The 25,184-nt window shown below is 41.4% G+C and overlaps 1 protein-coding gene across 2 annotated transcripts in view; it reads right to left on the bottom strand.

Moving 5' to 3' along the window:
- The window catches only part of LOC134359072 (hyaluronan-binding protein 2-like), a 71,406-nt gene extending 46,761 nt beyond the window's left edge, over positions 1-24,645 (bottom strand). Inside the window, exons 1-5 of one of the 2 annotated variants that reach the window (XM_063071978.1) lie at positions 24,522-24,645; positions 23,509-23,527; positions 12,618-12,716; positions 10,709-10,777; positions 6,437-6,544 (exon numbers count right to left, since the gene is read on the bottom strand). In XM_063071978.1, the coding sequence (XP_062928048.1) occupies positions 6,437-6,544; positions 10,709-10,777; positions 12,618-12,716; positions 23,509-23,527; positions 24,522-24,590 (364 nt within the window). In that variant the 5' untranslated portion in view covers positions 24,591-24,645. The remainder of the gene's footprint in view (positions 1-6,436; positions 6,545-10,708; positions 10,778-12,617; positions 12,717-23,508; positions 23,528-24,521) is intronic. The other variant, XM_063071979.1, reaches the window with a different exon arrangement.
- Positions 24,646-25,184: the final 539 nt, after the last annotated feature.

Genomic DNA, 25,184 nt, shown 5'->3' with positions numbered 1-25,184 from the left:
CAGCAGCCACTTTACTAGCTACAGGAGGTACCTAATAAAGTGGTCACTGTAGGAATGACAAGAATGTTGAGTTTTATATTGTTTATCTTTCTCTCCCAAAATGAATAGTCAAAGCCTTTTCACTGATTCATTGAATGTATTCAGTTGACTTACAATAAAAAAAAATTGAAGTAGTAAAATATAACCTTTCATAGTCCAAGGGGAAATTTTCTAGTCTGTGTAAAATTGGTGATATGGATGCAAATTAATCTGAAATTGATATGACTTTGGGAAAGTTTCATTTTCTCTTGAATTTCCATCTAAACTCGTTTACATGTCAGGGATTGCAATATTGGTCATTAGTCAGCTAACTAGGCAGCATGGTACATTTTATTTCCAAAAATATTGCTACTTTTAAACATATTTCCTACTATAATGAAAAACTTGGTAATGCTCAGTTAATTGCAGTGAATATGGACTTATCATAGAACGTAGAATACTACAGCACATTACAGGCCCTTTGGCCCACAATGTTGTGCCGACCCTCAAACCCTGCCTCCCATATAACCCCCCACCTTAAATTCCTCCATATACCTGTCTAGTAGTCTCTTAAATTTCACTAGTGTATCTGCCTCCACCACTGACTCAGGCAGTGCATTCCACGCACCAACCTCTCTCTGAGTAAAAAAACCTTCCTCTAATATCCCCCTTGAACTTCCCACCCCTTACCTTAAAGCCATGCCCTCTTGTATTGAGCAGTGGTGCCCTGGGGAAGAGGCGCTGGCTATCCACTCTATCTATTCCTCTTATTATCTTGTACACCTCTATCATGTCTCCTCTCATCCTCCTCCTCTCCAAAGAGTAAAGCCCTAGCTCCCTTAATCTCTGATCATAATCCATACTCTCTAAACCAGGCAGCATCCTGGTAAATCTCCTCTGTACCCTTTCCAATGTTTCCACATCCTTCCTATAGTGAGCAACCAGAACTGGACACAGTACTCCAAGTGTGGCCTAACCAGAGTTTTATAGAGCTGCATCATTACATTGCGACTCTTAAACTCTATCCCTCGACTTATGAAAGCTAACACCCCATAAGCTTTCTTATATACCCTATCTACCTGTGAGGCTACTTTCAGGGATCTGTGGACACGTACCCCCAGATCCCTCTGCTCCTCCACACTATCAAATATCTTGCCATTTACTTTGAACTCTGCCTTGGAGTTTTTCCTTCCAAAGTGTACCACCTCACACTTCTCTGGGTTGAAATCCATCTGCCACTTCTCAGCCCACTTCTGCATCCTATCAATGTCTCTCTGCAATCTTTGACAATCCTCTACACTATCTACAACACCACCAACCTTTGTGTCGTCTGCAAACCTGCCAATCCACCCTTCTACACTCAAATCCAGGTCGTTAATAAAAATGACGAAAATTAGAGGTCCCAGAACAGATCCTTGTGGGACACCATTAGTCACAACCCTCCAATCTGAATGTACTCCCTCCACCACGACCCTCTGTCTTCTGCAGGCAAGTCAATTCTGAATCCACCTGGCCAAACTTCCCTGGATCCCATGCCTTCTGACCTTCTGAATAAGCCTACCATGTGGAACCTTGTCAAATGCCTTACTAAAATTCATGTAGGTCACATCCACTGCACTACCCTCATCTATATGCTTGGTCTCCTCCTCAAAGAACTCTATCAGGCTTGTTAGACACGATCTGTCTTTCACAAAGCCATGCTCACTGTCCCTGATTAGACCATGATTCTCTAAATGCCCATAGATCCTATCTCTAGGAATTTTTTCCAACAGCTTTCCCACCATAGATGTAAGGCTCGCTGGTCTATAATTACCCGGACTATCCCTACTACCTACTACCGACTATCATATAAAACAAATATATTTAATATTAGTGTCAGTTCACCAATAGCAATTCAATTTTAAATGACTGAAACCTATTCTTCAAAGCAAATTTCGAGTCATTTCCTAATTAGTTTGGGATATAGTAATCAGTGGGGATACATCTCCACCAAAGGAGATGTAAGGTGCTCCTTCTGTGCAATTGCCTGCAGATCACTCTTGGGCAAGGTGTAGCACCTGCTTAGCTGCCTGATCAGGGCTGCCTGAAACCACGGGAACAGTGGTGGTTGGTCATCTTAGCAGCCGGTGCATATCACAAGTCCTGGTTATGTGACCACTGACACCAGGCAGACAATCTCTGAAGAGTATTGATAATGGCTGGGGTCGCCCATCTTGCAAAGGCACTGCCCAGTAGAAGGCAATGGCAAACCACTTCTGTAGTAAAATTTGCCAAGCACAATCATGCTCATGGACATAGCACATAATGAACGAATGAAATAGTAATCAGTTTCTTAGTAACTTTGAAACAATTTAGGAATGTATAGAACTATGCAGCCAATCTCTTTGCATCTAGAAAATCCAACTTAACTTTGAAGGTTTCTTTAAGACCAGCAAAGCAATGCAATTTGCAGAATTTCCCTATACTGGCTAATGAATCCAGGAAAGGTGATCTCTTTTGAGTACAGTTCTGGCTTATAACATGTTTTATTTAAAGCAACATTAAAAATGCATGTAAACCTGGCATGCCTAGTACATATGCTATACTTAAAATCTTATGATGTTTTGTGTAAAAGAAAATTAGTAAGCAGAAAAGCTGCTCCAAATCATATTTATATTGGTTTACAGTCATTCTGTTGGTTGATTTGCAAAGGCCTACATCACTGCAGGACGAACTTTAATCAATAATGGCTGAATTACAGACAAGACACACAAAATTGTAGAGAAGTAACTGTGACTGTTTATTAGGAGCAGTGATTTGCAAATAATAGTTTACTTCTGGAAGGAAAAGCAGTCTAAATCACATAAAGCACATTTCATACATAATAAAAACATCTATACTTGCTATTAGTGACATGGTTTCTTGATTCGCAAATTTCTACAGATGTACAGCAGAAAGCATTCTAATTGGCTGCATCACTGTTTGCTTTGGGCGGGGGTGTGGGGGGGAGCTACTGCACAGAATCGAGATAAGCTGCAGAGAGTTGTAAACTCAGCTCAATCATGGACACTAGCTTCTGTAGCATCCAGGACAGCTTCAAGGAGTGATGGCTCAAAGAGGCAGTATCCGTCATTAAGGACCCCCATCACCCAGGAGATGCCTTGTTCTCATTGCTACCATCAGGGAGGAGGTACAGAAGCCGGAAAGCACATGCTCAGTGATTCAGGAACAGCTTCTTCCCCTCTGCCAGCTGATTTCCGAATGGACATTGAACCCATGAACACTACCTCATCACTTTTTTATTTCTCCTTTTGCAATACTTATTTAACTACTTAATATAACCACACTTCTGTAATTAACTTTTCTCTTTATTATTATGTATTGCATTGTGATGCCACTGCAAAGGCAACAGATTTTACGACATATGCTGGTGATATTAAACCGAATTCTGATTCATGTTGGGACTCTGTTGACGTCTCTCCTTAACAAGCCATCATCCTTTAGTGAGGGCCCAGGAATGAGCTGGACGTCAGCTGGTTTGAAATCCCTCTCGAACTAGTTTGATCCAGTCACAAGAGATTTGCCAATCCATCATCACAGTGTGGACGGTCTGACTCCCTAAAAGACCTGCAGGCAATCCAGCGTGCCTGCCACTTTTCCTGTTCTCTATTAGTTGCCCCCTGCTTTGTACCCATAAGCTTCAATCCCTCCTCATCCTTCCCTGCTTACTGGCTTTCTCCTTCCCAGATCGGGAGTCCGGAATAGAGAAATCTACTCCACATGAGAGAAGGAGTCAGCCCTGCTGTTCCCTAACAAAAAAAAAATGCAGAAGGGGTATAGTATTGCAGAATCTGCAATTTCTGTGAACTTTAATCAGAAATTTGGTGAGGCTTCATTGATCAGAATGATAAAACTCATTTTCTCAAATTATTCTGACATCTACCAAAAGTAAATGAGCAGTTATGTCATCATCTACTGTAATATCCATTAATAGATCGATTAAACAGAGAACCGCATATAACAGTTATAATTCTGATTTGCTTTCAGTGGGTAGTGGATTGCAAAGAATACACTGCAACATAGCTTTAGGCCATACAGGTTTAATTTTACAAGTTACCGAGTTCCGTATCCCGAATACAGTACTGTGCAAAAGTCATAGCCACATGTAAAAAAAAATCTGTAAAGCGAAAGTTCTTTCAGAAATAATGAACTTATAATTTTCTAAATATCAAAAACCAAGAAGTCTAGGAGCATTTCTATAGTTAGGGAAAGGCTGGTTCCATGTGGATGGGAAAGTAATTCCTACTGTGTCAGAAACGCCAGTTAAAAGCTTGGGCTGTTGTTACAATGAAAACCTCAGGATACAAATCAAGTGAAACTGCTGAGAGAAGAAATTATCAAAGGGCTTAAAGCCATCGATAAGACCTCAAGCTCTGGTGCCTTCAGTTTGGATGGCTTCCTCGAGTGTTGTGGCCACTGACTTTGTATGAAGTCCCATCACTCATGTTGAAAAGTCGGAAAGGACAGTTAGTTCCTTCATTAAGGAGTGGATGGGCCTACCAAGATCGCTAAGTAACATCTACCTGTGTGACAAAGGAGCTCTGCAGTTGCCTGACACGGGGCTGACTAAAGAGTTCAAGTGTGCCAAATTGAGGCTTGAGATGACTCTCAGAATCTCGTGACAGATACTGCACCCAGGACCTGAACAGGAAGAAAGTGGTGTCCAGCAGAGTCAGTAGAACAGGCAAAAGCAGCACTCAGTTTGTAGACGTGGTGGGCCAGGTGCGATCTGGAAGAGGGGGCCTTGGCACAGGCTCAAGTAGGCCCTTCTGACAAAAGGCAACAACACAAAAGCGAAGATGAGCTATGGTGGTGGAGGAAGTATAGCGACAGGAGGAGTAGATGAGGTATGCATGAGCAGTGCCTCAGGCAAAACAGGGACAGCGGACAAGGTGGGAAAACATTGAGAAAAGAAAATTCAGCTGGAAAGACTTATGGGAAAAGGAAGAAAGATTAGCTTCCTTACAAGTGCTGTTTATGATGTTCTTCCAACTCCCAAAAATCTGAACCAGTGGCTCGGTGAAGACCCAGCTTGTCCACTCTGTAGAAGAACAGCAAACCTCAAGCACATCCTCTCATCTTGCAAAGTAGGCCTCACTCAAGGAAGATACACGTAGAGACACAACCAGGTCCTCAGGTGTTTGACAACCATTGTGGAGAGGCAAAGGCTGAATAACAACTCTAAGCCCCAAATGACTTGAAGAACCACCATCCCCTTTGTCCAGCATGTACAGACAGTGCCACCCTCAGTGACATTGTTGGTGTCAGGCCTACTGGAGCCTGCTTGTGAATAGAACATGGCTGTCGACGTTGACAAAAGGCTAGTATTTCCCCCGGAGGTGGCCACTACAATCCTCTGACCAGATTTGGTCTTGTGGTCCAGCAGTCTGAAGGCTGTAGTAATCTCAGAGCTGGGAAGATGCAGTCTGCGAGGTGATTGAGCGGAAAGCTGAGCTGGCCACAGGTGCTGAACAGCGTGGATGGGAGGTGCACAGCTTCCCAGTGGAGGTTGGCTGCAGAGGGTTTGTGACTACTTCCATGGTCAGACTGCTGAAGAAATTGGGAGTCCGAGGCCAGGGTCAACGGCAAGCTATAAAAGATCTCTCGGAGGGAGCCAAGTGAAGCAGCCACTGGTTATGGACGAAGAAAAGTGACGGCAGCTGGGCCCATAAAATGACCCATGGGTGGCCTGATGTGAAGGGGGTGCGCTTGGGACGCCGGGTCGCACGTTCAGCCCTCTGGAGATGCAGCAGGCTTAAATTGACGAAACATCTAAGAAGAAGGGTGCTCACCTGATGACCCCAGGAAGGCATCTGACACCCACCAAGCCCCACCTCAAGACATCCAAGCTATGACCCGTTAGGATCTGCTTATCAAAAGCAGATTGAAACATCTAGTCCCATGAACTCAAACTAAATATCAAAAATGTACTATAAAGTGCAGTAAACAGTGAAAACACTAAATCAAATCAACATATGGTGTGGTTCCCCCTTTGTCTTTAAAACATCATCAGTTCTCTTAGGTACACTGTCGTACAGTTTTATAAGAAGATTGGCTGGTAGGTTGTTCCAAGCATCTTGGAGAACTTGCAAAAGTTCTTTTGCAGACTTTGGCTGTCTCGCTTGCTTCAGCCTCTCCAGGTAATCCCAGGCAGCCCTCGCTGATGTTGAGATCAGGGCTCTGTGGTGGCCATACCATCTGAAACCATTTGAACCATCTAGGGTGCCTAAGACTTTTAAACAGTATTGTATGTTTCTGGGGGTTGGGGGGGTGGAGCTACAGCGAGTGCACAATAACCTATGGAAAGAACATTCATTATATATTTTGGGAAATATGATTTTAAGGGTTATTAATATAATTGTAAGGTAAAGCATGTTACTTCTCTGGCATCTTTTCCCATGGAATGGACGAGGACACCGACAGTTGTAGCCTGAAGCAGTGGTTTCACAGACTCCATGGTTTTGACAAGGGTTTGAAAGACAGGGATCTGGAAACAAAAATGTTTTTGTTAATAGATCATCAGATACGCTTGAAGCTGTTTTAATTTTAATATCGATAGCAGAGGACATTGGTACTGGAGGAGAGTTTAAGGGAGCTCTCAGAGGAAGGATTTTTTTAGTGCTTGGTGCCAGGAACACATTGGGAGGAATGGTGGTAGGGTCTGATACAATCAAAACATTTAAGAGACTCTTCGATAGGCATACAGATGTAATGAAAATGGAGGGTAATGAGCTATGTAGGGGGGAAGGTTAAATTGATTGTGAATTAGGTTTGTGTAGTCCAACACACCATCAGGGGTTGAGGGCCCATTATGCACTGCACTGCACTATGTTGTGTATGGGAGCATACACAATGGACAAATGCTGGAAATACTTAGCAGTTCTGACAGTAAGTGCAGAGTCTCTAAGTCAAGGTAAAAGTTTATTGTCATATGCATCAGTAGATTCAGTACATGCCTTCGCAGGTGCAATGAAAAACTGATTTGCAGCAACATCACCGGCACATAGCATCACATAAGCAGCATTCACAAGAAAAACATGAATTAAACATAAAATATACACATTTTTTGGTTGCAAGAAAAACACATAGAGAATCAAAGTTAGCTTTTCAGGTGAAATGGAAATCTTAATTCTGTTTTTCTTGTCTTAAGCTGGATCTGCAAGAAATCTGAAAATGGCAGAAATGTTTGCATTTATGAACTAATGGAAAAGGGCCTGATATCCATTCTCCTTAAATTTTACTTTGTTCTTGCCTGCAGTCTGCTTTACAAAAAAAATTCAAGAAAATGCTATGCAAAGTAATTTCTGGAGAAAATGCCATACGTACTCTTTGTATCGTTCAGTCACAGTAGAGACATACAGCATTATATAGAGAAACAGGTCCCCTAGCCCACTATGTCCTAACTGACTTTCAACTACGTATCTGTACAAATCCTGCTTTCCAGAACTTTATCTGCAGTTTTTCATGTATTGGTGATTCAAGTGTCCATCTACAGTACTGTGCAAAAGTCCTTGGCACATATATATAACTAGGGTTGTAAAGACCTTTGCACAGTACTGTGGTAATTTTATGTAATGCACTGTAACTGCTGCTGCAAAAGTAAAATAACTAATTTCGTGACATATATAAGTGATGATAAACCTGATTCTGATATGGATCTCTGTGGTGGACTGACAGTGGGAAGGGTGGCAGGGAAAGGGGAATCATGGTTGGGAAAAGGGGAAGGGAGAGGGGAAGGATTGGGAAGCACCCAGGAAACTTTCTGTAATGATCAATAAAGCAATTGTTTGGAATCAAACGACCTTGTCTGGCATCTCAGGGCTGGGTGTGCCTGTACCCGCGCCAACCCCTGACCCAGCACTCCTACACCTCTCCCATGGCACTCCACCCTTGCCTTTCCCAATATCCTTGGGTCCCATCAGATTTATGTTGCTCTACATTGACAAGTACTGTACTGTGTGAAAGTCTTAGGCATCCTAGCTATATTTATGTGTCTAAGAATTTTGCACCTTACAGATACTTCTAAAATGCAGTCTGAGCAGCTGCATTTGCCACACATCAATCAGTCAGTGTGTTCTAGATCCCAACCACCCTCTGATGAAAAGTTCTTCCTCAGATCCTGACAAAATCTCTTACTCCAAATAGCAGCCAAGATGTGGGGTTGAGATTGCAAACGAGCTGGAAAGGGCTTGTATCAAGGGTAATGTCACAATTGTAATGGAGGACTTCAATATGCAAGGGGATTGGGAAAATCAGGATGGTGTCAGATCTCAAGACAAGGTATTTGTTGAATGCCTACAAGATGGATTTTTAGAGCAGTTTGTGCTCAAGCCTACTAGGGGTAAGGCTATCCTAGATTGGGTGTTGTGTAATAACCCAGATTTTATTGGTCAGCTTAATGTAAAAGAACCCTTAGGAGGCAGTGATCATAATATGATCGGATTTATATTGCAATTTGAGAGGGAGAAGCATAAGTCACACATAACAATATCGCAATGGAATAAAGGGAATCACAGAGGCATGAGAGAGGAGCTTGCCCAGATGGATTGGAGGGGAATACTGGTGGGGGATGATGGCAGAACGGAGGTGGCTGAAGTTTCTAGGAATAGTTCACAAAGTACAGGATAGATATGTCCCACAGAAGAAGTTGTTCTCAAATGGCAGGGCTAGGCAACTGCGACTGACAAGGGAAGTTAAGGACTGCATAAAGGCCAAGGAAAGGACATATAAAGTAGTAAAAGTGAGTGGGACGTTGGATGATTGGGAAGTTTTTAAAATCCAACACAAGGCAACTAAAAGAGGGGAAAAGATGAAATATGAAGGCAAATTAGATGATTATAAAGCAGAATACTAAAAGTCTTTTCAGTTATATAAAGAATAAAAAGGAGGTGAGAGTTGATATTGGACCACTGGAAATGATGTAGGTGAGGTTAAAGAAAATGCAGATGAACTTAATAAGTACTTCAGTATTTACTGTGAAAGACACTGGCTGTATGCCAGAGGTCTGTGAGTGTCAGGGAGCAGAAATGAGTGCCATTGCTATCACAAAGGAAAAAGTGCGAGATAAACTCAAAGGTCTTAAAGTGGATAAGTCATCTGGACCAGGTGGACTACATCTCAGAATCCTGAGAGAGGTTGCTGAAGAGATAACGGATGCATTGGTCATAACCTTTCAAGAATCACTTGATTCTGGCTTGGTCCCAGAGGACTGGAAAATTACAAATGTCACTCCATTCTTTAGGAAGGGAGGAAGGCAAAAGAGAGGAAATTATAGGCCAGTTAGCCTAACCTCAATGGTTAGGAAAGTGTTGAATTCCATTATTAAGGACGAGGTTTCGGGGTACTTGGAAACTAATTATAAAATAAGTCAAAGTCAGTATGGTTTCTGTAAAGGGAAATCTTGCCTGACAAATCTGTTGGAATTCTTTGAGGAAGTACCAAGCAGGTTGGACAAGGGAGAGGCAGTGGATATCCTTTACTTAGATTTTCAGAAGGTATTTGATAAGGTGCCTCACATGAGGCTGCTTAACAAAACATCCTATGGGTATATTCAAAGTGGAAGTTGATAGATTCCTGATTGGCCGGGCATCAAGAGATATGGTGACAGGGCAGGTGTATGTGGTTGAATGGGATCCGGGATCAGCCATGATGAAATGGCCCAGCGGACTCGATGGCTGAATGGTCTAATTCTGCGTCCTATGTCTTATGGTCTTACTTCTGACCCCATCAGTTTTAGGTAACTTTGGCAAGGAGAAACGTTTCCTATTATTACCCTATTTGTGCCCCTCGTCTACTTCCATCAAGTTTCTTCCTCAGCCTTCTCTGCTCCATGGAGAACAAGCCCAGCTTCTCAAGTCCTAGGAATGTCCTCTGAAGCCACACCAGTTCAATCACGCTGTTTCTGCAATGTCGCAACCAGAGCTATATGCAGTCCTGCAGATGTAGCCTATACAATGTATTATAAAATTCTATATCACCTCCCTGCTCTTTTATTCTATGTCTCGCTAATGAAGGGAAATATCCTATATACCTCCTTCACCACCTCTTCTATCTGTGTTGCTACCTTTAAGAATCCTTGGACCTGTAGAGTGAGGTTCCTCTGTACTTCAGTACTCCACAGTGCACTAACATTCATTGTGTGCCACGATGAGGCCATCTTCAGGGTGGAGGAACAACCTTGAATTCCATCTGGATAGACTCCAACCTGATGGCATGAATATCGATTTCACCTTCTGGTAAAAATGATGCTTATCATAAAGGGTCATTGTGGCCCTGTGATCCTGGGTTTCCCGTTTTTAGATTGAAACACCACTGACAACTAGATGTTTGGAGATGATGTTCACACTTACCTTGATGGCCATGATTCAATCTGGAGTAGGGTTTTATTCATTGTATATTGTAAAAATTTTTTCACAAACAACATGAAATAATAGGATCTCATAGGCTCTTAGGAAGCTAATCTTGACAATTTGAGTACATAGCACAAAGAGAGAACAAAAACAAATCTACTGCCATTATCATTTCTTTACAAATTTGTAGAATTCCATAAATGTACAAGTTAGATACTGTACTGCTGCACAGGCAATTCAGACTTCCTACATAAATCATAACTGCAAGATAATGTTACAGACAAAACAAATTGTCAACCAACCATTATCATTGTAGGAATATTCCAGCCAACTGTGATAACCTTCTTCATCTATACCCCCATGATCGTCCCCTACGATTAAAACAATTTAAGTATTAGTTTCACTGTAAAGTTGGTTCAGACTTAAAACATTAACTTTGCATTATTTCCCAGTTTTCCAAACAAAACATTTATCTTTTTACAAGTAAATATTTTTATCACCCAAACATCCAAACCCACCCTCTTGAGAACAACCATTGGAGAGAGCTCTCTCATCAGAGACAGTAAAACAGCCATCGCCAATGGAAAAAGAGAGTTTCAAGGATTTCTTCAAATATGTTTTACACAAACATTCTTGATTCCATCCCAAAGCATGTCACCCACCACTATTTCAGTGCAGCCTCCCAAGCAAGAGGTTGTCAAGAATTATCCAATAATACTAAGCAAGAAAACCTGGCCTGGAACATACTGAACAAGTAACCCTAAAATGGGAAGAGGAGAGCATCCTCACAGATCTGAAATAGACCAAACACAGAACCATCATCAGAAATAGAGGCAAGTCACATTGTGGTAATAATAGAGACGTCTGGGAAAGTGCAGAGTGTGACATTAATCCATATGTGGCCTTCACTGACTTCACAAAAACTTTCCTTCTTCATCAGCCAGGAGGGATTATGATGTCATTTTCTCAAGCATGGCTCAGGAATTTTTTACCCCTCTATGGCAGCTTGGCAGCATGGCAGCATAATACCATTAAAGGATCAGTGACCAGAGTTCAATTCCTGCTGCAGTCTGGAAGTAGTTTGTACGTTCTCCCCAAGACTGCACAAGTTTCCTCCGGGTGCTCCGGTTTCCACCAACGTTCCAAAAACATACAGCGGGTCAGTAAAGTAATTGGTCACATGGGCAGCATGGGCTTGTTGGGATGGAAGGGTCTGTACCATGCTGTTTCTTTAAATAAAAAATAAATAAATAAAATCTGCTTTCTGATTATGCGTAAGTCTTAATCCTGATCAATAGGTATGTCATTGACCCATCCCATCACAGGCGGAGGTCAAAGCAAGGCTGTGTTATCACACCTAACTGCTTTTTTCTCTGCAATACCTCACCTCACCTCTAACATGCTTCCTGCTTGAGAGTGTCAATGAATAAGCCAAGCAGGAAGCTCATAAACTTTGATTGTCTCCTCTCCAAAAACAAGATTGTCTCCCAGCCTCAGAAGTGTTTTTACTTTATGCAGAGTATACTTGCAGATGTTCCTATTTGGAGGCTGAATTCCAAGTCATCATTAATTGATTGACTGAAACAAATGAGGGGAAGACTTTATCTTGGACATTACAAAATAAAGTTCCTCATCCACCTTGTGCCCTCTGCTTCAAATTGCCCTTCCTAAGATCATACGATCATAAGACCATAAGACATAGGAGCAGAATTAGGCCATTCAGCCCATTGAGTCTGCTCCAGCATTTCATCATGGCTGATCCACTTTCCCTCTCAGCCCCAATCTCCTGCCTTCTCCCCATATCCCTTCATGCCGTGAATAATCAAGAATCTATCAACTTCTTCCCTAAATTTACATAAAGTCTTGGCCTCTACAGCTGCCTGTGGCAACTACTCTTTGGCTAAAGAAATTCCTCCTCCTCTCTGTTCTAAAATGACACCCCTCTACTCTGAGCCTGTGTCTGGTTCTAGGCCTCCCTCACCATAGGAGGCATCCTCTCCACACCCATACCATCTAGCCCTTTCAACATTTGCTAGGTTTCAATGAGGTCACCCCTCCTGACGATCAAGATTCCTGAAAGACGTTGATCAGTGTCTGTGTCTTAGGAGTCAACTCAAACAGGGCTGTGGAAGCGCGCAAAGAACTCAAGGAGCATGTGACATCCCAATAACCCACCCTCCTCCCCACACCGTCAGGCACCACCTGCCCCACCTGTGGCTGAGTCTGCCGATCCCACAAAGGACTCTTCAGACACTTCAGAGCTCACAGGAGTTGTGCGGACACGAGTCAACCTTGACCCCGAGGGACTCCCTGAGAAGAAGATTTTATCAATGATTCTGGAGAATTTGTCTTGAGAGATATTTACTTTTTATTCAGATAGTTGCCCTCACAACATTGAAGATGTTTGTTTTTGGTTATACATTTAAAGGGATTACAGGCAAATTTTCAGGATCTTGTTATTTTAGGCAAGTGCATAAACCAGCTCATACACCCACATTAATTATTGGTAAAAGTACTTTCCTCTTGCACAGGAACCCCTTCACATCAGAAATCCCAACTGAAGATTTCTTTTCTACTCTTTTGCAAAAACAAAATAATTTCTCACCCTGAGGGTGGTGCAAGTGTAGAACGATCTGCTAGTGAAAGTGGTAGGAGTGTGTTCAAATGTAACATTTACTGTAAGAGAAGATTGAATAGAAGGAATTTAGAAGGAGATTATCCGGGTGCAGGTACGAGCAGAAGATTAGGTCAGCATGAACTAGATGGGCCAAATAGTTTGTTTCTGAGCTATAGAGTTCTGACTCTTATTTATAAAGGTATTTACAATTAATAACACATAATACAGAGGTGGAACTCTATACGGTGGTCCATTTTTTTTTGAAATGCAGGTTCAAATAATTTAGATGAATTGCTGTATTTAATAATTTCATAATCTATTTACACGAAGGCAAATGTTAAGGAAAGTGTAATTAGTCATTCACATCAAGGATGATTTTGGATGCATTTAGCATTCTCTTATTTGCCCTTTTTCTCTAAAGAAAATGAGTCATGTTGGCTGTAGAGCTCAAAGGCGCCAGATGTCATCTGGTACAGTGGGCAAGGAGGCTGAGATGGTTAGTGATATTCAACTATCCAATCACAGGAAGCTACAGCTTTCCCTAATACTACTGTCAATTAATATTAATATGTGTTTTTTGCCACTAAAGGCTACTGGATAATATTCAGGAGCTGAACTGATCTTTTTGCCTATTCAGTCGTGACCTGTTAATGCAGTGGTGACTGGGGGAACTGGGCAGGGATTCCTGACTTTCCTGCAATATTTTATTTTGTGGAATTTTGAAATCTCTCAAAGTTGCCGCACAAGTTGACAGGGTGGATAAAAAGTGTTGGCCTCCATAAGTCGGGCAATTGAGTTCAGGAGCAGCAAGGTAATATTGCAGTTCTGTTGAATTTTAGTTAGACCACACTGGAAAGATTGTGTTCAGTTCTGGTTGCCTTATGATAGGAAGGACGTGGAAGTTTCAGAGAGGGTGCAGAGGAGATTTACTAGGATGGTGCCTGGATTAGAGAGCATGTCTTACTTATGAGGATAGATTGAGCGAGCTAGGGCTTTTCTCTTTAGAGTGAAGGAAGATAAGAGGTGATAAGATATTAAGAGGTAAAGACAGAGTTGAGAACAAAGGACTTTTTCCAGGGTGGAAATGGACAATATGAGGAGCCATAATTTTAAGGTGATTGGAGGAAAAGTTTCGGGACATTGTCCCAGGTAGGTTTTTATTTTACACAGAGAAACGTTGGTGCATGAAATGCATTACTGGGGTGGTGGTAGATGCAGATACATCAGAGACATTTAAGAACCTCTTAGATAGGCACATGGATGAAAGAAAAATGGAAGGCTATGTAGGAGGGAAGGGTTAAACTGATCACGGAGTAGGTTAAAATGTCAGCACAACATTGTGAGCAGAAGGACTTGTACTGTGCTGTAATGTTTTATGTTCTGTGAGTGCTGTATCCTGAAAATACGAAGACATAACCATACCAACAGGCTGGAAGGTGCGTTTGGACCAGCCTTGTACCTCGTGTTTACCTCTATGGGATGCCTGGTACCACCCTCACACTTTACAACAGCCTGTCCTGCAAGTTCCGCTGGCCTTGATGCTCCAGCCTTTCCACAAGGTAGAATCGGCTGTGAGCAGTAACGAGAGCACACACAGAGAAAACTAAATCCCCGACAAGTCATGGCATCAGAAGACTTTCTCACTGATATCAAATGTCTTACAAAAACAGATAAAACACATCTGAATCATAAAAAACGCAAATTTAAAAATAACAGATAAATGCATTTAGAATCACACTGGATATGTCAATTAATCAAAAGCATTAATATAGCTCAAATAACCACAATCAACCACATGCTCTCACTTGACTTTTTAGTGAAGTTTGGTGATCCAGTCAAATCTACCCTCTCTGTTTGATTTGACTGGAAATAGAAACATAGAAACATAGAAAATAGGTGCAGGAGTAGGCCATTCGGCCCTTCGAGCCTGCACCGCCATTTATCATGATCATGGCTGATCATCCAACTCAGAACCCTGCACCAGCCTTCTCTCCATACCCCCTGATCCCCGTAGCCACAAGGGCCATATCTAACTCCCTCTTAAATATAGCCAATGAATTGGCCTCAACTGTTTCCTGTGGCAGAGAATTCCACAGATTCACCACTCTCTGTGTGAAGAAGTTTTTCCTAATCTCGGTCCTAAAAAGCTTCCCCTCTATCCTCAAACTGTGACCCCTCGTTCTGGACCTCCCCAACATCGGGAACAATCTTCCTGCATCTAGCCTGTCCAATCCCTTTAGGATCTTATACGTTTCAATCAGATCCCCCCTCAATCTTCTAAATTCCAACGAGTACAAGCCCAGTTCATCCAGTCTTTCTTCATATGAAAGTCCTGCCATCCCAGGAATCAATCTGGTGAACCTTCTTTGTACTCCCTCTATGGCAAGGATGTCTTTCCTCAGATTAGGGGACCAAAACTGCACACAATACTCCAGGTGTGGTCTCACCAAGGCCTTGTACAACTGCAGTAGTACCTCCCTGCTCCTGTACTTGAATCCTCTCGCTATAAATGCCAGCATACCATTCGCCTTTTTCACCGCCTGCTGCACCTGCATGCCCACTTTCAATGACTGGTGTACAATGACACCCAGGTCTCGTTGCACCTCCCCTTTTCCTAATCGGCCACCATTCAGATAATCTGTTTTCCTATTTTTGCCACCAAAGTGGATAACTTCACATTTATCCACATTAAATTGCATCTGCCATGAATTTGCCCACTCACCCAACCTATCCAAGTCACTCTGCATCCTCTTAGCATCCTCCTCACAGCTAACACTGCCGCCCAGCTTCGTGTCATCCGCAAACTTGGAGATGCTGCATTTAATTCCCTCATCCAAGTCATTAATATATATTGTAAAAAACCCGGGTCCCAGCACTGAGCCTTGCGGTACCCCACTAGTCACTGCCTGCCATTCTGAAAAGGTCCCGTTTATTCCCACTCTTTGCTTCCTGTCTGCTAACCAATTCTCTATCCACATCAATACCTTACCCCCAATACTGTGTGCTTTAAGTTTGCACACTAATCTCCTGTGTGGGACCTTGTCAAAAGCCTTTTGAAAATCCAAATATACCACATCCACTGGTTCTCCCCTATCCATTCTACTAGTTACATCCTCAAAAAATTCTATGAGATTCGTCAGACATGATTTTCCTTTCACAAATCCATGCTGACTTTGTCCGATGATTTCACCACTTTCCAAATGTGCTGTTATCACATCTTTGATAACTGACTCTAGCAGTTATGTAAATGGCCCGAGGTGTGGTGTAGAATGAGAGGCATTGCAGGAGGCTGGGCACACTGGTGCCACGAGGCTGTGCACATTGATGTCTGGAAGATGTTGGCACTCACACTGCGGCTAGCTTCAGGTTCTGCCTGTATGGAATGATTGGCTATCCTTCAGCGTTATCTATCCCTATCTTTGATTTCTCTAAAAAGAAACTGTACTGTTAAATCCAATGCATTGAAATGAGCAATCTGGCATTTCATCAAATTTTGAAAAACTGTAGGCTTCTATCAGTTCCTTCAATAAAAGTGGTTATACAGGAATACAGACAGTCCCTGGGTTATGTAAAGCTTCAGTTCCCAAGAAAATCCTCCAGAAGGAGGAGAAGATGGTGGCACGACGGCAGCGTGTGTGGCCTCTCCGGTGATGAATATCTGTTATCTGTCAAGTAGGGGACTGGGTACAATTCTGATTTGATGGAGACAGACGTGAGAGTACGGAAGAACATCTGGAAAACTTATAAAATGCCCGCTTCGCTGCCGCTGCTACTGTGTGGTAACTGGAACTTCTGGAGCTGAACATCCCGAAATCCTCGGCTTTGCGTGTTTCAGCGGCCGGGGCGAGGTCGAAGGCGCTTGGCAGAGGATGGCACTCAGAAGGCTGTATCAGGGAGGCTGGTCGGAAGCTCTAAGTTTTCAGACAGATGGACTCAGTGTTGGCTGTGACCGGCTGCTTCCAAGGTATCGGCAAGTTGACAGTGCCTGGAGGCTTATGGCAGGGAGTTTCTCTCTTTTGCCGCCTGCTATCGGGGACTGGGGAGTCGATCGACTCGGGACTTTGAGACTTTTTATACTGTGCCCATGGTCTGTTCTTCATCAAATTATGGTATTGCTTTGCACTGCTGTAACTATATGTTATAATTATGTGTTTCTGTCAGTGTTAGTCTTTGGTTTGTCCTGTTTTCTGTGATATCACTCTGGAGAAACATTGTATTATTTCTTAATGCATGTATGCATTTCTAAACGACAATAAAAGGAGGACTGAGTGTTCTCATAATCTAAATGTCCATGACCTGGTTTCAGAAAGTCCATTTTCTACAGCTACCCAGCTATCACACTATATGCACTTGCTGTAAACACTTGTTTGCACTCATTTCAAGAGGAATAGAATATAAAAGCATGGATGTAATGTTGAAGTTTTATAAAGCACTGGTGAGGACTCACTTGGAGTATTGTGAGCAGTTTTGGGCCTTTACCTAAGAAAGGATGTACTGACATTGGAAAGGGTTCAAAGGAGGTTCATAAAAATAATTCCGAGATTGAAAGGCTTGTCATATGAGGAGCATTTGTTGGTACTGGGCCTCTACTCACTGGAATTCAGAAGAATGAGGGGTGACCTCATTGAAACTTATCGAATGTTGAAAGGCCTGGACAGAGTGGATATGGAGAGGATGTTTCCAATGGCAGGGGGTGTGTATGACCACAGGACACAGCATCAGAATAGAGGGGTGTCCTTTTAGAACGGCGATAAGGGGGGGATGTCTTTAGTCAGAGAGTGGTGAATCTGTGGAAGCTGTTGCCACAGGCGGCTGTGCAGATCAAGTTATTGGGTATATTGGGTTGATAGGTTTTTAATTACCCAGGGCATGGATACGGGGTGAAGGCAGGAGATTGGAGGTGAGAGGGAAAATTAAATTAATTAGCCATGATGAAATGGCAGAGCAGACTCAATGGGCCAAATGGCCTAATTCTGTTCCTATAGCTTATGGTCTTATAATTCGTCCACTTCATTGACTATTCACACTTATGCTGCCCATAGTTAAATGTTATCCTATCCTTAATGAATGCACAAAACATTTTATGATAACATGGTAGTGTAGCGGTTAGCACAACGCTCTGCAGTACCAGTGGCCAGGGTTCGATTCCTGCTGCTGTTGGAAGGAGTTTGTATGTTCTCCCCGTGACCATGTGGGTTTCCTCCATGTGCTCTGGTTTCCTCCCACAGTCTAAACAGGTACCAATTAGTAGGTTAGTTGGTTATCGTAAATTGTCCCATGATTAGACTAGGGTAAATCGGTGGGTGGCTGGGTGACGTGGCTCGAAGGACTGGAAGGGCTTGTTCCGTGCGGTATCGCAATGAGCAAAGTTATTATTATTATCTTGAAAAATTCATTGTTGAGGTTCTGTAAATCAGCATATCTGTAACCTGGGCCATCTATGTACTTTTTTTGTGTGCATGTACAGTGGTATTTTCTTTGGTAGCCTCATATTTACGAGGCTAACTCTGAGAAATAAATGTAGGAGTAAATTAAAGCCATTAGATTCAAAGGAACAAAGCTAGAACATGATTTCTGTTCATAATATTTTGCATTGTAATCTAAAATAAGGATTCTAAAAATTCTTTGTGATTTAAGATTAGTCTCCAGTCTTTTTTAAACAACAACAGATACTATAACTGAATATTCACTTCATCAGGCTCAGTAAGTAGAATGTTGTGATGGGCAAGTTCATTACATCAATCACATGGAAAAGCACAAGTAGAAATTTGTTTTAAAGCATCTGAATCAATCAACAGTGGCTACTTCTGAGTAACCCAGGCCAGTCTACTGGGAATGAAGTTCTTTGCAGGAAACAGACATGCAAGTGGGTCACCTTAGCCTCTTGCTAAGGTCCTCCGCTTTGCTGGTTCCACACTTCATGTGATATAAAGAAATGGCTGAACATAATGGTTACAGCATAGACTTTGGGATCTGATAATATCTCATCTCAAGACTTGCTCGCTAAGACTCATTACTCCTTGAGCCACAACAAAGTACAACAGTTCTTTGGGATCTAGTTGACAAAAGGCAGAACAAATCAAATCCAGACACTTTATAAGTCATCAGGATACAATCAATTAGCAATGGGAAATGGATTTTGAAAAACAAGATGATGGAGGATTTCTGCAGGTATGGCAGTATCTATGAAGGGAAATATCCGGGCTGGATAATTTATACTTTCATACAATTATCAGGAAGGCTCTAGGGCTCTCCATTTTTTTCTAGAATAAAGAGTTAGCTAGTTTCCATCTACTAACACCCTCCTTTGCCTGGCATAACTTGCGTATGCCCTGAATAAGTTCTCTTTTGACTCCTCCCACCTTCTCCAGTTCAAAGATGCAGCTTGGGCACTGGAACGCCTATGTGGAGCAGTCTATGTTTTAAACTTTCACCAGCACGACTGCAGAATTCTTTCTCTGCCTCCTGCTCTCACGTGGGACTCGTCACCATCATCGAATTTGCTACCAACCTCCACCCTGTCCAGTTTAGTCAAAGGGTCTCACCCCGATACATCGACTGTCCAATTTATCCCACAGACTTGGTCTGAGCTGCTCAAGTTCCCACAGCATCCTGTACCTTTGCTCCAGATCCCATGTTCAGCAGGCACTTGTGACATGACAGGCAATTGATTTTTTAAAAGATTAATGACAGCCACATCTCATGAATGAATAAATTAAAATAAAGAAAGACTTAGCTCTGGAAGTTCATGTCACTGGTGGTCCCTATGGAAAGATGGCTCTTTATTTAGGATCTAAGTTATTTACCATTTTGACAGGCTCCATAAAGACACAAAGATTATAAGAGAGGGAATGGATGTGGTGGGAAAGAAATGTGAGTAGTGAGGCTGGAGGTGTGAGAGAGAAAAGCAAAAGTATAACTGTATTTTCATTTCTGACTAAACTTCTTTTGGCATAGTTGGAGTGCCCTAATAGCTATTATGAATTTCAGTTGGTAGTGGAGTTGTCCAGTCAATATTTTGCCCTCCTGTTCCCACTCCAATCCCTGAGCAAACAAGTTTTCTTCCTCCTGAAAGCACTCACACCAGGATCTCAGAGCATTAAAGGACCAACTATGGAAATGAATAAGAGGTTGACGTTTCGGGCTGAGATCCTCCCTCTCAAAACGTCGACTGTATGTTCATTTCCATAGATGCTGCCTGTGCTCCTGATTTCCTCCAGCATGTTGTGTGCGTGTGTTGGTTTGGATTTTCAGTATCTGCACAATTTCTTGTGTTTATTAGAATACATTGTGCTTTCTAAGAATATGTAGAAGCTGGCTCTCAGTACAGAGTGACTCGTTGTTGACTGCTGCCGAGATGAACCTGTCATTTAGGTGGCCCATTTAAGGCAGCCAGGGTGAAGCTGAGCTTCCACTTTCAGAGTGTATCAGGAGTAGCTGCAGCCCCTGACTCGTGGTTGTCAGCAGGTAGCAGCAATGCAGTTTTGCCTGCGATGGGATGGGAGCAGCTTTCTGTGCCCGCTTGTTTTGAGGCATTCTTGAATTTCCTATCCTCTCCAGCTGGGGCATGACTGAAGCAAGGTTACCTGACAATAACCATGGAGCTCACTTTGTTCTGTTGCTGCTTGAAGTTATTTGTGAACAGTGGAAGCATTTCCTCAGCTGTTCATTGGAGAGGGCAGACTGGCTGTCCAAAGTTCCCATCTGAGTGCTAACCAATCCCCCACTTCTCTCCATAACATTCTCTTTCTGAAAACTTCTAACTCCATGGCTTATATTATTTGTTATATTAACATTATCCAATCATTAAATTATTCAATCCATACAAAGGACCTGCCCTCGTTGTTGAAATGAATCCCACTGATTAAAACATTATGTCCTGCCTGCACAAAGCTAACTAATGCACAGTGTATAGAATAAACATTGCCCAGTCAATTATATATGTTTTGGGACCAGCTATAAAATCTTCATAAAGCCTTTGCGTGCGCTTCATCACTAGAAGTTTACATTCATAACACACTTATTTATGACTTGAATAATATTTTCTGAATTGCACATATGCCCCAGCAAACATCAAAGTTCAAAAGTTCAAAGTTCAAAGTTAATTTATTATCAAAGTACATATATGTCACCATTACAAACCTACAATTCATTGTCTTGTGGACATAGTCAATAAATCCATAATAGAATAATAACCATAACAGAAACAATGAACAACTGCACCAACTTGGGCACTCAACCAATGTGCAGAAGATGACAAACTCTGCAAATACAAAATGAAATGAATAATAATAAAAATAAATAAGCAATAAATATTGAGAACATGAGATGAAAAGTCCTTGATAGTGAGTTCCTAGGTTGTGGGAATATTTCAGTGATGGAGTGAGTGAAGTTATCCTCTCTGGTTCAAGAGTCTGATGGTTGAGGGATACTAACTGTTCCTGAACCTGGTGGTCTGAGTCCTGAGGCTCCCGTACCTTCTCCCTGATGGCAGCAGTGAGAAGGAAACATGTCCTGGGTGGTGGGGATCACAGATGATGGATGCTGCTTTCCATAAGGAGAAAATAGCAGGGAAACTACACTCTGGGGCCACTTTATTAGGTACACCTGCGCACCTGCTTATTAATATAAATATCTAATCAGCTAATTATGAGGCATCAACTCGATGCATAAAAGCATGCAGACATGGTTAAGAGGTTTACTTTGTTCAGAACAAGCATCACAATGGGAAAGAAATTTGATTTAATTGACTTTGACTGTGGAATGATTGTTGGTGCCAGATAGGTTGGCTTGAGTATCTCAGAAACTGATGAACTCCTGGGATTTTCATATATAACAGTCTCTAGAGTTTACAGAGAACAGTGTGAAAAACAAAAAAAAAACAACCAGTGAACAGCATTTCTGTGGGCAAAAACACCCTGTTAATGAGAGAGGTCAGAGGAGAATGGGCAGACTGCGTTAAGCTGACAGGAAGGCGAAGGTAACTGAAATAAACGTACTTTACAACAGTGGTGTGCAGAACAGCATCTCTGAAAGCACAACATGTCAAACCTTAAGGTGGATAGGCTACAGGAGCAGTAGAATATGAACTTGCACTCAGTGTTTATTTTAATAGATACTGCAAAAACCTAATAAAGTGGCCACTGAGTGTAGGAATGACAAGAATGTTGAGTTTGCAGAGTCTGTTCTACCATCCCATCAGATTGAAACAGATAAACAATCTAAAAGTACATGCTAATCTATTCCCTGTCACCATTAGTATATATGGATGGGTTACAGCAGCAGAAAACCATGAACGTACATTCAGTGGCCACTTTATTAGGCAGACGAGGTAGCTGGTAGCGCACGCACCTAGTTATTAATACACTTTCTTGCCAATGTAGTGGGAACAATATCAGTTCCTAACCTGATATCAATCACTATTCTTTCTTATCTGTTCAGCTCCTATCCTGGACTTCTCCATCAAATAACACTGCAGAACCATGAAGACGGCAGCAAACCGAGAAAGAAAATGTACTAACTCTTTCTCAGTGCAACCAGCCATGAAGAATAGAAGCAGACTTATTGCAGCCCCACTCATTGCAAGAATTTTTGTTAAATGTTGGCTCATTGTCGGTTTTGATTTGGTCTCTGTGCTAAAAGAGGAACATTTTGGTTGACAATATCAGCACAGTTTGCAAAAATGTGGTCTTCCTAACATATGGCCTGGCAGCAATGAGGAAGAATTAATGCATTGTTCACTGATGTTGAAATTACACCATTAGTCACGGACTCTACCAGGGTTCTTCATGCTGACGAATCAGTGCCATGTATTGAAAAAGAAGGTATTTTCAAATAAAAACATTTCCGTTTCAGTGGTAAAATGAGGGCAATTACCTGGACACGGATGGCAAGTTTGATTTTAAAGAAAATAAATAATAGTGTCCCTGATTGCAACTGCAGACCTGTTAAAAGTGAAATGGTTAAAAGTTAAAAGTTAAAAGTTAAAAGATAAAAGTTAAATAGTTCTTGGGGAGTGGGGAAAGGATAGGATGGGGAGCATAGTGGAGGATTAATATTCTTGGGGAAAATACTTGAAGCTGGAATTAGCTCCATTCTATTAAAAGCAGAAACTCCGGATTAGAGGTCAATTATTACCAACTTGCTAGATTTACATGAAATAACAAAGGAATTGTACAGCAACTGCTGTCTGAATGGTGGTATCATTCTGCCTGATGGTAATGAGGCATTCAACTAGTTGCCATCCCAAAGCTAAACCCCTTTTATAAGATTCAAGTCAAGACCAGTTTTGCAAAAAAATTCAATGAAATTGTGGAGGAGCTTTTTCACTTCTAATCTCAATCACTTTTCATCTTTCAGCTATTTACTCCCTGTGGAAAATGATTGAAGAATTTTGTGATCTGCCCAATCAAATGCCATTTCGTTATTAAGTGTAATTTGACTTCACTGTGTATATAACATAGAGATAGGTTAAAATACACTTACCATAGTCACTATAGGCTTTCTGTGGAGAAACAAAAATATGATTGTTTAAAAAAAAGTGTAAGTAAATTTATCGAGCAGTATAAGTTTAAAAAGTGTATTTTAAAGCTTTCAGACAAGTCCCTGGAACACCAGTTATATCCTATCATAATAAAAGGTTCTTTACTGCTCCAATTTAAATTAAATCAACTATAGTTCAAACTAAACTTTCTCTTTTGATTATTAAATGCCCTTACATATAAGTGAACTTGGTGCAAAAACATTATGACATCACTGCGTCAACATTTACAATGAGCATGTTTGCACATCACTTGACTAAATGGCTTGCAAAAAATATTCACTGTCGGCAATGTCCCTTTAAGATTTTGTTTGAACGAAATGAGATCTTTGTTCCCAGCCATTCTTTTAATACATTTTGAATAATTACAATGATCTTTTCTCAGCTGCTTATTATAAAACTGGTCACAGAGTCATAGAGTCAACACAGTGCAGAAACAGGCCGTTCAGCCCACCTAGTCTGTGCCAAACCATTTAAACTGCCTACTCCCATCGACCTGCAATGATCTCTGCAATGTTTTTATTACTTCAAATAAAAATGGTATTATACTCTAAGTAGGAACAATAAAATCAGCATGATATCATTTACTTAAAATTCCAGGCACAAAAATGATATCTCGTAATTGAGAGGTTTAATGAAGTTAATATAGAGTCAAATGAGCAGAGAAATCACGTAAAAAGAAATAGGGAAATTGTAATAATCAGAGGAGAGATATCGAGGCACTGTAATGAATTGGTGATTCATCAAAGATTTTGCAGTGAATGGACAAATTATATTCTAAACCATGCTTAACTTTTAATTACATTGAACCAGGAAAGTTGTGTGTAATTGCTTTGGTGGTGGAATTATGCGTATGCACATTAGGTTGCAAGAGCACTTTGTTCATGTTTCCCACTTTAAACAAAAAAATATTGCAGTTACACACTTTAACAGTAGTGTAAAAAAAGTGCTTACTTACAGAAAACGTCAATGCAGCCAGGCAGATGAAAAAGCACCTGGTAATTAACCAAACTATTGCTTTTGGCATATTTCTAAGATTTGAAAGTGATGTGCTTCACTCTCGATATTTGATTTTCTGCTATTTATATTACAACACATCGGCATAAGTCAAGGGTCATATGAACATACTAGAAGATATTAACCAGTCTTCAAACACAGATAATTTACGAGGCAAAAACTTTGACTTTGGTAAAAGTGGGAAAAGCTTAACTTTATTATGAGAGCATTTATAAATGCAATGGCTGCACGTCAATCTTATCAGCAGCATCTCTTTCAACTGATCTCTCGATTCAAATTGATACACAGTTGTAGGGAGCAATACAGTTTAAAAAAGCCCAGTCTGTCTCCTTCAAGCGTACAGATAATAACATGAGTGACAGTGATGCACAGTGCCTGAACCAAATGTTGACTTCCGTAAATTATTTTAAATTTGGAGGTAGTATAAAACAAGTTCTACACATAGAATCGAATGTCCATTTTATATCACAGAAGACATTCCGCTATATTGCCTTCAGTCAAAATGAGATATGATACGTTATTTGATATGGTTACTTAATTTTAATATGAGGTATTTTAGTTGGCTGCAGTAAAGTACTTGTCCAACTGAAGTTCAGTCCCCATG

This window comes from Mobula hypostoma, chromosome 19 (assembly GCF_963921235.1).
Source record: "Mobula hypostoma chromosome 19, sMobHyp1.1, whole genome shotgun sequence".
Classification (NCBI taxonomy): Eukaryota; Metazoa; Chordata; class Chondrichthyes; order Myliobatiformes; family Myliobatidae; genus Mobula; species Mobula hypostoma.
Note: the sequence above shows the minus strand (reverse complement) of the source record. Positions and strands in the feature narration are given on the sequence as shown.